Consider the following 14397-nt stretch of genomic DNA (forward strand, 5'->3'; position numbering starts at 1 on the left):
TACAGAGCGGGGGACGTAGAACCGGCGTTGGGAACTGCTCAGCCGTGAAACACGGGACTGCAGCTCGGTCAGAGCCGACTGGAGTTTCCGTGTGGCCTTTGCCTTGCGCAAATGGCTGCAGGGTGTCGTTGTACCAGTTTTGCAGGCTGCTTAGAGAACCTCTGGGTTTGAATTTCGTGAACGTTTTATCTGTGAAGAGCTCATGGCAGCCTTTATAGGAGAGCAAAGTCTGCAGACTCGATTTAAGAGATACCAACAGAAGGGGCTCATTTTCTGATGGTGGCTAAAGGGTTTGTATTCGCAAACCTTTAATTAGGTACGATGTAGTAGCGTTTCGCTGGTGATAGGTACATTTGCTAGCGGCGCACTGTGCTGCATAGCGGTGTGGGCAGGAGAAATGTGAAGTTACTGCTTGTCTTGCCACAGTGGGTGTGTTTTATAGCTGATACTGGATAGCTGCTCCCGTGCTAGCCAGTTGCATTTCTATTTGTTTTTTTTTTTTTTTTAAGTGCTTGTCCTGAAGCATCTTTTCTTATTACCCTCATTTGCAACTAGCATGCTGCAGGGCAGCTGCTGACCTTTTGAAATGAATGTTTTGCTTAATTGGAGAGCAAGACGGTTGAGCCTGCAACGCTATCTTGTTTTTAAATAATCTCGGCCAGTAGTTTATTTAAAGCTTGTTTTGCTAGGTGTGATGTCATCTTGTAAGTGCTTGTCCTGAAGCATCTTTTCTTATTACCCTCATTTGCAACTAGCATGCTGCAGGGCAGCTGCTGACCTTTTGAAATGAATGTTTTGCTTAATTGGAGAGCAAGACGGTTGAGCCTGCAACGCTATCTTGTTTTTAAATAATCTCGGCCAGTAGTTTATTTAAAGCTTGTTTTGCTAGGTGTGATGTCATCTAATATGGAGGGCACTTGTTTGCTTTCCTTCATAACTGTTATATGAGCAATTACTGTAAACGAAGTTACACCTACCAAGCAGCTACGGCTATTTAAAACGTACTTGGAGAGAATCGTGGGGGAAATAATTTCGTACCATATTTTTTTCCTTCACTCTTCCTTTAATATATAGCTAATTATTAATGGATTAAAACCCACAGCATAGTACTACTGTAGTATGCAGTATGCATTTCTAACTATACCTCTGTGTGCAGTTACCCAGGTGCAGCCAACCATGTTTCGTTTCTTTTTTTTTGCCTATTTTGCAGTTCTGATACCGAGTTTTCAATAACATTGAACAGAAAAGATGCTCTCACAGAAGATCAGAAGACCTTAGCTTCATATGGGATTGTTTCTGGTGATTTGATATGCTTATTACTAGAAGAAGCAGATGGACAACCCAACCTACCTCCTCCTCCTCCTTCTACTCCTCCCCCACTTGAGAATGGTCATGAGCCATCCACCTTGATTCCCAACAAAAGTCAGGCCAACAGTCCAAAAGAAGAAGGGCCGAATGAGCAATCTGGCAACCAGAAAGCTCATGTGGAAGTTCAAAAGGGTGACGAGAGGGTAAGTACATGAGAATTGCTCTGTACAGCACAAGGCAAAAAAGAAGGTATCTTGTTGTGTCAGTTGCTGTACTATATAATAGAGAATCTTTTCAAAATATTTGGCTCCTTATACTTCTCTGATACATAGCCGGTTATTTGGATGGAAACTTTTTTCTATTCATTGTATATTACCTGTGACACAGAAGCTACTTCAGAGACCCTAAGATGTTTCAGGTTTGAAATTTTTACAGGATTTAATATTTTTGCTGGAACATGCACTTTCCATAAGGAAAGTGTTTCTTACCTGCCTCAGTGCTACCTTCTCGAGGAAACTGTTTCTAGGTACTGAACAAATGCAACAGGCACTGCCTGTCGGAAACACCACTCACAAGATGAGTGCACGATTCCTTTCTAATGGGTTATAACAGTTCCCTGTGATTCAGACGGCCTGCCATAGAGTGAGACCTGTCTGTCTTGTGCATGGAGGTTGTGTTGCTGAGATAGCTCCTGCCTCATGCTTCGTAGGTGTACATCTGTGTGACCCTGTATGCTTCATGCAGCTAATAGGCACAATTTTTTAATATGACTCAGTGGTTGTTTCCCGTGTGACAGTACATACGAATGGTTAAGCAGATAGCAGCTCCCGCCAACTGCTGGGTCTTCTGGTGAATGGTCTCCCTAGAGGAGACACTGCAGGTGCAGCCTAGTGCCACAGTCTATCGCGTTACACGATCCTGTCTGTTTTAGGCAGGAGCTTGAGAAGCTGGGAGGAAATTATCTTCCAACATTCTTTCAAAGCAAGTAGGTTTTTTTGGTTTGGAACAAATTTCAAATACAAAGTGTACCTTAATACAACCTTTATATGAGGTCTTTTAAAAATACTGTTTTAACATATGAAAATTAAGATTCAGGATAAAAAGAATTGTAAGTAATGAAAGAAAATGTAGTTGAACTGTTGTCCCATTGATTCTTGTCAGGAGCAATAATCCTTACACGGTGCTGTGGGCATGCAAACTCCTTATGTCTGTCAGTCAGACCATAGTAAGCTGTGCAGAAGTATCTGTTTCGTATTTATTTAATATTCAAAGGTAAGATAAAAGATTCTCGCATCTTTCTCCAAAACTGTGGTGAAAGGTGGCAGGAAAATTTCTAAGCAGCTACGTGTCATTGTAGAAGAGCTCTAAAAGTCTGAAAATCTGTGTCTAACTGGGGCTATGTCCATTGCTGTTAATGAGAGAAGGGAAGTTCCACGGGTGGATGGCCATGCCAGCCTCATACAGACATAACGGTGTCTTGTGCCATTGGGCATGGATGTGGGGGAGAAGTAGCTACAGTTCCTTTAGACTCTTTTTTTTTCTCTTTCCTGACCATTCCCTTAGGTAAATTGGCTTATAGTTTTCATTCACTACCTTTTTTTTTTTAATGTGTCTGTGGGTAGTTTTATCGGTTAATGTAATAATACGGTGTGATTTTGGTAGAAGAAAGGAAGCCACAAGGAGAAGAGGAGCACGCCACTTGAGTGCTCCTCAAGTGTCAGCAGATATCCTCCATTGCTGATATTTTTTTCCAGCTATTTGGGCCTATTGTGTTTCTAAGCAGTCCAAGTTATCATTTTGGTTACTTGCCATGCATGTTGGCTGTATTTAAATAAACGGTGGTACTACAGTGAGCAAATTATTCCTGTGTATGTTGCGAAAATTCTGATGAAGATTTAATATATTACCACTTTTGTCTTCAAGTAGTATATGCATTCAAATGACAGACCCTTTTATGAAGGGCTTGCATTATAAATATAAAAAAATACAGAGGCTATGTGTATAATCCCACTCTCCAGCTGGGATGCTAGAAAATGGAGATGTAATGAATCTGTAAAACTTGCATGAGAAATCAGCAGAGTAGACTGGGTGCCTGTGAGGACTGGAATAAGCAGATGAATGATTTTGATGTATATAGAGGTGTAGTTTTCTGAATGAAGGTATGTTTCGCTTTCCCTTGAAGGCAGGATCCAGCCTAGAATTTCCTTCTGGATTAGTCCCAGAAGATGTTGACCTGGAAGAAGGTAGAGGTTCCTATCCCTCTGAACCCATGCTGTGCAGTGAAGCTGCTGATGGTGAAATACCACATTCCTTAGAGATGCTCTACCTGTCTGCTGAGTGCACCAGTGCCACTGATGCCTTGATCGTTCTAGTACATCTTCTCATGATGGAGACAGGCTATGTACCTCAGGTAGGTGCACAACCTATCAGGAAATGTCTTGGTCAGTATGAGAAAGCTGTGGAATATTGTGGAAATGTGTGACACAAGATGCATCTGAAGATCCATTTCTGGCTTTTTATATGTCAGTCAGCAGCAGAGGCTGCTGAAGTATCAGCTTCTCCAAATTGCCTGACCAGTAAGCCTTAAGGCTAAAGACTGGAGCAGCTTTTAGGTGTGAGAGAAGAGGCCTGCCCCTGTGTCTCTCTCAGTCCTCAGCCTCACTGGGACGCAGCTGATAACCTCCTGTTTCTGCTTTATACTGTTGAGCTTGTGTAGATGTGCTTAGATTGTAGCACTTCTTTGAAGCACTGCCTTAAGCATCAGTATCGTCTCAATGGTATCCTGTTCACATGGTGGTTAACAAGGCCTAGGTCTGACAAAATGTTGTCTCCAATTCCGTATTAACTTCAACTGAGTTCAGTCAGGCTTTGGTTCCACTAATCTACAGAGGTATCTAACTTGTAGTGGAACACCTATGGCAGTACCTCTGTACAATGTATGAATTCACCTTTTCCCTTTAGATTTTCAGATTTGCATTGTATGTTTAGTAATATGTGGTTAAACATGAAAAAAAATTTGCTCTCAGGGAAGGTGTTTAAATTCTCATGTTTTTTCTTGCGATGAGGCTAACTAAGCTTTTGTAGGGGGTCAGTTTAGGTGTCCAGTTGACCAATACCAGTTTAATAAATCTGCTAAGTTAATTGCATTCCTATAGCCTGAAATACTATCTGAAGAATACATTTGCCACTGGGAAGAAAGTTTGTTTATGTCAATCAGTACGCTTGGAAGTAGGGAAGATGATTGCTGTGCAGATTTAAGAGGAAAGAGAGATAGTCTACTTGTATTTGTGATTATGTTGTGTCCCCTTCTGGGATTCCATCTGGGCCTTTTCACACTGAAATTGAAAGGAAAAACTGTTACTCCACTCAGATTTTTGAATGGATTTCAAGCTGTGGTTCTTCAAGCCCTGTCAGACCTCATAAGTTCACAGAGAAGGTGCAATAACATGTTTTTCATGCAGTAAATCAACATACATGCAGGAGTTATCAGAATGCTGGAATGCATGACAGAATGAAGTACATGTCTGAAAGAAGTAGGTGTGAGCCTGCTCACTGAACAACCTTCCCTGTCAGAAACTGGGACAGGACGAAAAATTACTGAATTTCTCCTTAGATTTGCTGTTAGTCTTGGGGAAAATAGTATATAACCTCCCCATCCCACCGGGGCTGGGGGAGGAAGTGAGCGAGCGGCTGTGTGGTGCTCAGTTGCTGGCTGAGGTTAAACCACAACACCGTGCAATTATAGTCTGTGTCATAATGCGCATTGGGACTAAACTAAGACTTGAATTGCAGGCAGCATTCTGGCAGTTCCTAACTTTTAATGCTCTTTTTTCGCCCCTTAGTCTTGGTACATTGCTAAAGTATGGCAGTGTTATCTCTGTGTGTTTTTAGGGGACAGAAGCCAAGGCAGTGTCTATGCCAGAGAAATGGAGAGGGAATGGTGTTTATAAGCTACAGTACACACATCCCCTTTGTGAAGAAGGTTCTGCTGGTTTGACTTGTGTGCCTTTGGGAGATCTTGTTGCTATTAATGGTAAGTGAGTCAAGTTTTTCTCCTGGATGCACATTGCTAAATATCACCATTGTTTAGCGAGAGAAAACTTAAATGTGCTTTTGTGCACTCTGTTTAGAACTGCACCTTGACTATCCAGGTTGCTGAGGTGTGAGAGATGCTACTTCCTGATGCTGAATGTTCTTGGCATTCCCTGTCTCCATGTTAACTGTTTCTCTTCCTCTAATCATAACAGAACAATACTTAGGGGATTCAGCTGGCCTTTTCATTCCAATGTTGAAGAAATATGTTTCTTGCCTCATTTCATAGGAACTTTGGTATACATTGCCAAACACTAAAAGAGAGAGATTTGCTCCAGCTGCAGTATTTTGTCTTGTCTCATGTTCTTTGCAAGACTTATGAACAACTTCCAGACTATGTATTCTTTAGCTTTAATGTATAATCTTTCCTGTAGCACACTAACAGTTTAACTGTGGTCTCAAAAATTGTATTTAGTTTAAGCTATTCAGTCCAGAAAATTTAGGGAAGTCTAATTTTTTGAAGCAACTTCCATATCACTTGGTGGGGTTTTTTGACGGGTTTTTTTTGTTTGCCTTTTTGTTTGTTTTTGGTTTTTTTTCTTTCTCTTTCATATTTTATTTAGCATTTGAGCAATTCCACATTTTTGCAGAACCAATATTAAATTGGGACTTGATTCTAATTTCAAGATATCTTTGATTAAAATTTTCATGTTTATTTGTAAAACTTATAACTGATTATGGCAATTTGTATAAGCACATATGTTTTCTCAGAACGTGTACAAATTTTGACCAAATATTTTAACCAAGTCAGGTTAAGGTTAGATTTAGGACAGTGTTATAACTACTATGCATATAGTGTTCATATAGTAAGTTTGTTGAGTCTTTCTCTAGTTAATACTTTTTTGAATGACTGGGTTATAATAATGGCTCGCTGTGTACCTCTTTTAGCTGTGTTACATCTCTTTCCACGTGATAGAATTGTTGAAGGCAATGCTTGGTTTCTGTCACCAAGATCTTTGTTTATTCCCTGCTATTTTAAGTTCCATTTTATTTTTCTGAAACTTTTATTTGTCTAGCTGCTTGCTATAGTTGGGTATTTTTCTTGAGGAAATCTGGTAAGGGAGGAAAGTAAAACACCTTTGAAGGGTCAGGCAGTAATGAAGTTATCTTTGTAATCTCTCATTGTGTTTTAAATTTTTAAATGTCTTTTCTCCCCCCCCCCCCCCGTTATATTTGCAGCAACATTAAAAATCAACAAAGAGATTAAAGGTGTTAAGAGAATACAGCTATTGCCAGCATCCTTCGTTTGCTTTCAGGAGCCAGGTATGATTGAGCTATGATACTCATAGTAGTAAACTGAAAAGTAAGGAAGTCACACATTGAATAATGATATACTTCAGTAGAGGACCAAATAGGTAAAGAATTGCAAAAAAGAATAAAAATATGGTTACCATTTAGGTGAGTCATAGCTTTGTGGTAAAAAGAATTCAGAGTGCAGCCATTTACTCACATTAAAATTGTTTCAACAGCAAAGTGTATTGGATTAACTGTGTAAGGAAAGAACCTTGCAAAGCCCGGGTCATCCTTTAGCCCATATGCCTGTTATTTATGAGGTCCTAAGCGTATGTGTGAATCTCTGGGGCAGCAATGCTGGATTATACCCCCTTTCTGCCTGGCAGCTCAAGACTTCAGAGGCTGATGGTACCTACACTTTTGTTGTGGCACTGTATTTGTTTTGTTCTTTTTGCCAGAAAACATGTGCTGACCACATAGCTCTACACAATGCCAAAATTAGAGGGAAAACTAAGGCGGGGGAGGAGAGAAGGGCAGATAGATGTGGATCCTTGTGAGCACAAACCTGACCAGCCTTTTGTTCTCTGAAGTATGTATGAACTGCTTTGTTGGCAGTTGAGGCTGACAGTGTCCTGCAGTGTGTCCTGGGTAGCCCCAGTCACTGACGTACAAGTCTAGTCGAAAGGCTTTAGAAGAATAACTGAGCACTGAAACGTGTCCGATACAACGGTAGAGTCTTCTGGCTCCCGTTTCTTTAGAGAACAGCATGGAAAAACATTCCTGTCAGAAAAATTAATATTGCAAGCACTTACAGCGTAGGTGCATGTTACACATGAGCTTTGAAATCTGACAGAGGAAGCTCTGACAGCTTGACGGTCAGTTTGTTTCTGAAGAACTGGGGTGTTTCTCTTAATGGTGCTTTTTAAGGCCAAAGGAAAGCCTAGCCTGACCACGGAACTGGTCTGTAGTTTGTCAATGAATTACTTATGGTGTGATTGTTACACTCTAGCTACAGAGCTGCTCCCACCAAGATTACAAGCAGATTACAGTTCTGCTTATAAGAAAACCATAATTCTTCTGCTCTTACACAGTTTTTGCATTATAACCTCCTGAAGTTAAGCTTTTTATCTCTCTTCTTTGATAGAAAAAGTTGCAGGTGTTTACAAAGACCTTCAGAAATTATCCCGTCTCTTTAAAGACCAGCTGGTTTACTCTCTTCTGGCTGCTGCCCGACAAGGTGAGAGAACATATTTACAATTAGAGATGGTACTTCATTTCTGAGGATGGAAGGAAGGGGGTCTATCTAAAGCCTTGGAGGAAATGTGTTAGAAACAGCTGCTTAGTGATGGGTGTATAAAGAGTAAGCATAAAGTAATTTATGCATTCTAAAGAAATTATATTAATCTTTGTATCTCAGAAAATGTTAATATAATGATAATGTCCTGGTTTTAATTTTTGATTGCTCGAGTCTCACTTAAGAGACTGAAGTGGAGTGGCTGTTTTCCACACTTAGTGGTGAGAAAGTCATACCACAGTAATTTTGTGGCAGTAGTTCTGTAGTTTTGATCCATTTCTTTGTCAAAGCAGAAAAATTTATACAGCATCATATTTGGAAGTCTAACCCCAGGAACGATCTTCTCAGTAACCGGTCATTGAGGGCTTGGAAAGGATGGTAGGAAGTAACCCAAGCTGGTGTTTGTGGAGCAGTAGGAAGCCAGGCTTTCTCTGCTAAAGTATTGCCATAAAAGGCCTCAGGTTTGTATTCTGAAGACTATTCAATGGAATTCCCTCTAGATTTCAGTGCGGGAAGGTTTTATGTGAAGCGTGTGCTCTGTATTTAATGTGTTTTTTGTGGGCTCATGAAATCGGGCAGGTCTCTTTTTCTTTACCTATTCTTTTGTTCTGTAACCTATAAATATAGTTAGGTGTGTAGAATGTCTTTTTAGGCTTACAGTGGCCGACAGTGGTCAGTATAAAGTGCCATTTGCCCTGTTTTGTGCACTCCGTAAACGTACTTAGAGTTGCAAGAGATCTGTTTTATAAGAAGTCACGTGTCAGTACTTTCTGAGAAAAGTGGTGTAACTCAGGCATCAAAGGGAAGTGATTTAAGGGAAAGATTATAATGTCCTTTCTTTCTTTTAGGGTCTTTGGAGATAGAGTAAACTCTCCACCACTTAAGTAATGTTTCTATTTTTTTCACTTTGTAGCTTTGAACTTGCCAGATGTGTTTGGGTTAGTGGTCCTTCCTCTTGAACTCAAGCTTCGGATTTTCAGACTTCTGGATGTCCGTTCACTCATCTCGCTCTCTGCTGTTTGCCGTGATCTTTACACAGCTTCAAACGACCAGCTTCTATGGAGGTTTATGTATCTGCGAGATTTCCGAGGTAATGTTGAGACGCATGGTTTTTCTAATTACGTTCTCATGTGAACAGAAGGATCGGGTCTGACAGATTTTGATGAGACTCCTCGGACAACCACTTCTGACTTTTAAATTTACTGTGACTAAATGCAGTCATTTCTGATGCTAACCAGTACAGTTGGTCAGGTGTAAATCAGGTGGATGCACAGTTTTCTGCCATGAAAACTAATGACAATCTGCTGAGCCATTACTGATGGACCACATAGTTCTTCCCACTGTGTGGTGCAGACTTTCCTTGTTTTCATCTGTTTTTCTGGCTACCTTGGTGTACCGGCTATTGCAGATATTAGGAAGTGGAGGGAAGAGATATTCCTGCTATAATTTCTCACAAGAGATTGAAGAAATAAGGTGGTCAAGGGAAGTGCTGTCAGAAGTCAAAGATGGGGACAGCGTTTCGGGGATTCCTCTACTTATTCAGTAACTTCTGGAGATGATGCCTTACGAGGAATGGGTGTGCAAGTGGATTACCTATTGAATGGTCATAGAGCCTTATATTTTTTAAGATGCATTCTCTTAATGAAAAATGTATTGACCCAAAGTGTGTTTCTCATCTCTTGATTCTTCTGCAAGTTCTGACAAAACTGTGGGCACCTGTGGCATGAATGCTACTTAAAAATAAAATAGATGGCTCTTCTTAATTTCTTGCTTCTCTTTGTAGATCCTATTGCAAGGCCCCGTGACACAGACTGGAAAGAAGTAGGTGGCTTTTTTATATAATCTCTCTGAGATTAGTTTCCGTGGGCTAATTTGAGGATAAAACATAGACTTTGGGAGGCAGTAACTCTGAGTTAAATTTGACTTTAAAAGTGTGGTGTTCTGTGTACACATGTTGAATTTGGTCAGAGTAGGAGAAAACAGCATCAACAAGTTACATGATGCATGCCCAGATCGTGGGTTAGGGGTCTTGCGAAGATGTTGTGTTTGGTCTTTGGCAGGCAGCAGTTGCGGTTCTGGGTTTTGAGACTGGTGAGGAGTGCTTTTCTGAGTAAAAGTGCTGCAAAACTGAATGCAGTTGCTGAAGCTGGAACACAAAAGCGCTTAGAGAGCTTTAAAATGCCTTTGTTTCTGTCTGCAGCTATACAAGAAAAAGTTGAAACAGAAGAAGGAGGCCCTGAGATGGAGGCACATGATGTTTCTGCCCCCTACACCTCATCCAATCCCCTTTCATCCCAACCCATTCTATCCTAATCCTTTCCCTCCCAACCCATTTCCATCAAACCCAATCTATCCCCCAATGATCATTGGTGGAGAATATGATGAGAGACCAACACTTCCATATGTTGGAGACCCAATTAACTCACTCATTCCTGGCCCAGGAGAAGCACCAGGCCAGTTTCCTCCATTCAGACCACATTTTGACCCAATCAGTTCCTTGCCTGGAGCAAACCCTACACTTCCAGGACGAGCTGGTCCCAATGACAGGTTTCCACCTCGACCCAGCCGGGGCCGCCCCACGGACATTCGCCGTGCGTTCATTTGATCGCTGCTTTTTCCTTCAGTGAGTTCCCTAGTCCTTGAGCTTGCTTTCTAACTGCGGGAGATAGCAAATCCCAGGCACTAACATCTGCCGTCTCTTCAGATTGTGGCAAGAACATGTGTGCATGGTAATATTTCAAACACAAAGGCTGGGTTTGTTTTATGCTCTGGTAGTACTGTACCACCTGGCACTAAGGTCTATTTCACGAAGAGCTACAACTTAGAACAGTTTGTTCTGCTTCCCCCACCTCGCCCTTAATTATCTGTGAAGTGCTACTTAGAGACCAGAAGGATACCGGCCAAATATTTGCTGCATCAGATAAAGAGCACTTTAAATACAAACCCTATACTTGTCTGTCTTATTTGAAGAGTTTTATTAAATGGCCAGGAAAAATGGTGGTGTTTCAAATCTACCTGGCTAGTAATCTTTATTAACGAAAAAATTTACCATGTTCCACATAGAACAGGATGCTACTATTGTTATGGTAGATGTGAGTTTGTAGAAATTTTCAAGGATGACATTTCCTTTTTCCTTTAATGTTTTATTAGGTAAAAAGCATTTTTGTATTGTTACTTAATACACAAAGAATACAGGGAAGGGATTTTCTTTACAATGGAAATATTAGAACACAAAGCAATTCATTTTACAAACAACTGAGTAGAGTCATGCTACAGTGCAACTCAGAAGTCTGAACAGAAGCAGAGCAATTTTACAAAGAACCAGCAGCAAAACTTTTGTCTTTTCTCCTTGACTTTACAAATAAGGAGCTGTAATACATGGCTGCATTTACTGTGTGTGAACTAAAACTGGTGCAAAAATAAATCTTTCCTCCTGCCTAACTTAGTTAAGGAATTAAATAGGTTGACCTGGTTGCAGTGGAAATGGGATCACAGCAGAAGCAGAATGAATTCTCACTTTACTGCAGTGAATTTCATTTAATTCCATTACTTCAGTATCAAAATACATCTTGCCAAGAGGAAATGTGTTGCAGCATGTTATGAGCACCTTTCAAGTGTTGTCTTATTAACTAACGAGCAACTAACAAGACCACTGTTAATGTCTCCTGATGAGATCTGCAGGCTGATGCTGGAGTTCAATTAAAGGAAAACTGGAATGACTAAACTTTGCTAGAACTTTTCATTTCTTACATATTTTTTTAAGATGGATTGATCTCAGTGTTTCTGTAAATGTAAATGGTACTGATGACTGTTGTGACAGCTGATGATATTTTCTAAAATCTTTTTGAAATTCCAGCAGTGGAAATGGAATGACATTTCCTATTAAATACAAGCTATTTAATCAGTAATACTTACGTGCTTTTTCAGGTGATATTGCAATGATTCATCTTGTTTTGTATAAAATCAGTTGACTTCAGTAGGGTCAGGAAGTTTTGCCATTAACTCCAGTGGAAGTAAAATACAATACTTTATTTTGCTGTTAAAAGTTGTATTTCTTCTTTCTTTCCTTTTCTACTTCACAGCAACGGCATACCGGTGTAAATCCTGCCATGATTAAACACCTCAGAGTGTGTATTTACAGAGTTGCGGGACAGTGGTTCCCTTCAACACCAAAATTGCCCTTAATTTTTAACATTTGCCTGCAGTGGTTGAATTGCCTTGTTCCAACAGAGTTTTCACTTAAGTGAAAAGGGGCCTATAGTCAGGCCTCGTAGAGCTTAGTGATTCTTTATATTCCACTGGCTGTAAAAAGGAAAAGGCGAATCTACACTGCGTTGGTCTTGCACCATTTTGTCCTTGTGGTCAGTGCTTCAGAAATGCGTACATAATGCTCAGATAAGGTTATACAGCTTTAACTGATAAAATAACTTGTAACTTACTCTTTTCACTTTTTTCAAGCTATTTCTGAGAACAATGATCTCTATGTGTGTGAGACTTTAATTTTGTGGCGCCAATGGTACTCACACTACCAGTGCCTTGATGACAATCACGTTGCTTGCTCTGCTGGCATGCCCCATGCTTCTCTGGAGTTGGGCCCTCTCTGCTGTGGGGACAACCTCGTCATAACTTATGCCAGGCTGATGCCACAGGTTCTGTTTATCCTGGATTTTGTCGTTTGAACGTTTGTTTTTGAAGAAATGAGCTCAGCCTTTTTACAGATACACCATTAAGTGACCTGAAGATACTCCTTCCCTTTCTTCATTGTTCCTTCATGTTGTAGTAACAGCATTGTGAGCCAAAGATAAAGGAACCTGACTTCTCCTAAAATGTCAAGTTCCCTAGAGAGGAGTTCCCTTTACTCATGAAACAGGATATGAAATACAAAGTGAGTATCTTGGGACCAACAGTGTAAAATTAGAAGACAAAACAGAGGAAATATTTGAAAACTAGCTGCTTATTTTGTTTATTTGCCAGCTCCTAAGCCAGGTATGAGTGTCATTGCCGTTTGCAAACTGTATAGAAGAGAAACTGCAAAAGATGAAATGCCTGAAGATGGGCATTTCTTACCTGTACATCTGTGTCCAGCACTGTTAGGGTTGCTACTAACAGTCACTTGGAAATAAGGAACCAAGTCCTTGGCTTTTCTATTTATTGTTTTATCTTATTCATGAAACTTAAGCCAGCCAGATGAAGTAACTGGATCATATGCAGGGTGTAAGGTCTTAGGTACCTGCCTGTGATTAATGAAAGAGAAGAAAATACCGCTGCGGTTATTGGAGCAGGACTGCTATTCTTCTGAACCTTAGCTTTATACAAGACTTAGTTGCATGGGAACGTAAGCGACATTCCTCTTGAAATACTGCACCTAGATATTACAAGAAAGTCAAGACGTTTCTCAGTCTGTATCTAAACAGCAAAATGTAAATTAATCTTCCAGGTGGTGGATACGAGTGGGTGTCTTAGCTGTGTCCCAGCTCCTCTTGGGCTGGATCCAAACACACAAATCTATTCATGTTTCCTGGCTTCCATGTGAAGAAAATGAAAGCTTGCAGGACAAAAGGGAAGCTCTGACCAGGTGCTCAGTTTTCACAGCTGTGTGAGGAAAATCCTGAGGCATGCTGTGGGGCATGTCTGCCCTGTGATTTGAATGTAACTTCTGTTCACCAATTTTTCTGTTGCCTTCTTACTGCCCCTGACTCCAGCTGTTATATTTAGGTAGCTAAGTACTTCTTGGGTATACCTTAGTTCCCCATTCATAAAATGGAGAATATACCCCTTGTATTCCCTCTTTCTCTTGCTTTGTTAGATTGTAGGGATTTTGGAATAGAAACCCTGCATCAAAGGTGATGACCTGAATACGTGATGATGCATTTGTGAATCTCCTGCTAGCCACAACATCTAGTACGTGAGCATCATAGCTGTAGATTGAAGTGTATTGTTGGAACATTTATAGGACACAGTATAGAGTTTCATCATTTTAACTTAGGAAATCAACTCGGTGTTTTCATTAAAGCACTGCAGTGGATAGAACTGAAGAATCTTTTCAGGAACTGTCGGAATAACCAAGTTAAGCTGAGAGTGCCTGTTGCTTTTACTTGTTTTTGCAAGCTGGAACTAGGAGGAGGGGAGATGCCATTCTGTTTGCTTGTCCCTTGAAAGATGACAGCTGGGAGCTGCAGGCAAATGAAGAGATCTGAGTCGCTGCTGGGTATCAAGTCAACAGTGCTATCCTGTTGCTGTGGTCCGTTGGAGGACAGCCCTGCTGTGTTCAAGTGCAGCATCAGCAAATGATCCAACCGTTGTGGTTTCAGTGATGAACTGGGGTCGATTCATGGGGCCATGCCATACTAGTCACTAGTTACTTATTTTTTATATAGGTTGTGTTGGTAAGAGAGACATAAAAAGACTCGGGGGATAGAGCAATTGAGGATTCTGGCAGTAAACTTTTATTTTTGTCTTTGCATCTCTGG

General features: G+C 40.6%; 1 protein-coding gene across 1 annotated transcript; it reads left to right on the forward strand.

Annotated features, from left to right (window-relative positions):
* Window positions 1-56: 56 nt before the first annotated feature.
* FBXO7 (F-box protein 7) lies at window positions 57-11966 on the forward strand. The gene is made up of 9 exons (XM_009332978.1): window positions 57-290; window positions 1211-1511; window positions 3491-3718; window positions 5200-5341; window positions 6580-6663; window positions 7778-7870; window positions 8841-9017; window positions 9711-9748; window positions 10128-11966. The coding sequence occupies exons 1-9, from the start codon at window positions 277-279 to the stop codon at window positions 10530-10532; spliced, it is 1482 nt and encodes a 493-aa protein (XP_009331253.1). The 5' UTR covers window positions 57-276; the 3' UTR covers window positions 10533-11966.
* The last annotated feature ends 2431 nt before the right edge of the window (window positions 11967-14397 follow it).

The sequence above is a fragment of the Pygoscelis adeliae genome, unplaced genomic scaffold (genome assembly GCF_000699105.1).
Source record: "Pygoscelis adeliae isolate BGI_AS28 unplaced genomic scaffold, ASM69910v1 Scaffold38, whole genome shotgun sequence".
NCBI classification, from domain to species: domain Eukaryota; kingdom Metazoa; phylum Chordata; class Aves; order Sphenisciformes; family Spheniscidae; genus Pygoscelis; species Pygoscelis adeliae.

What these genes read in the sequence shown, in the direction of transcription:
- FBXO7 (XM_009332978.1), top strand. An exon ending in CGTTTGCTTTCAGGAGCCAG is followed by an intron (nt 6,664 to 7,777) that starts GTATGATTGAGC and finishes CTTCTTTGATAG; the next exon opens with AAAAAGTTGCAGGTGTTTAC. An exon ending in GTATCTGCGAGATTTCCGAG is followed by an intron (nt 9,018 to 9,710) that starts GTAATGTTGAGA and finishes TTCTCTTTGTAG; the next exon opens with ATCCTATTGCAAGGCCCCGT.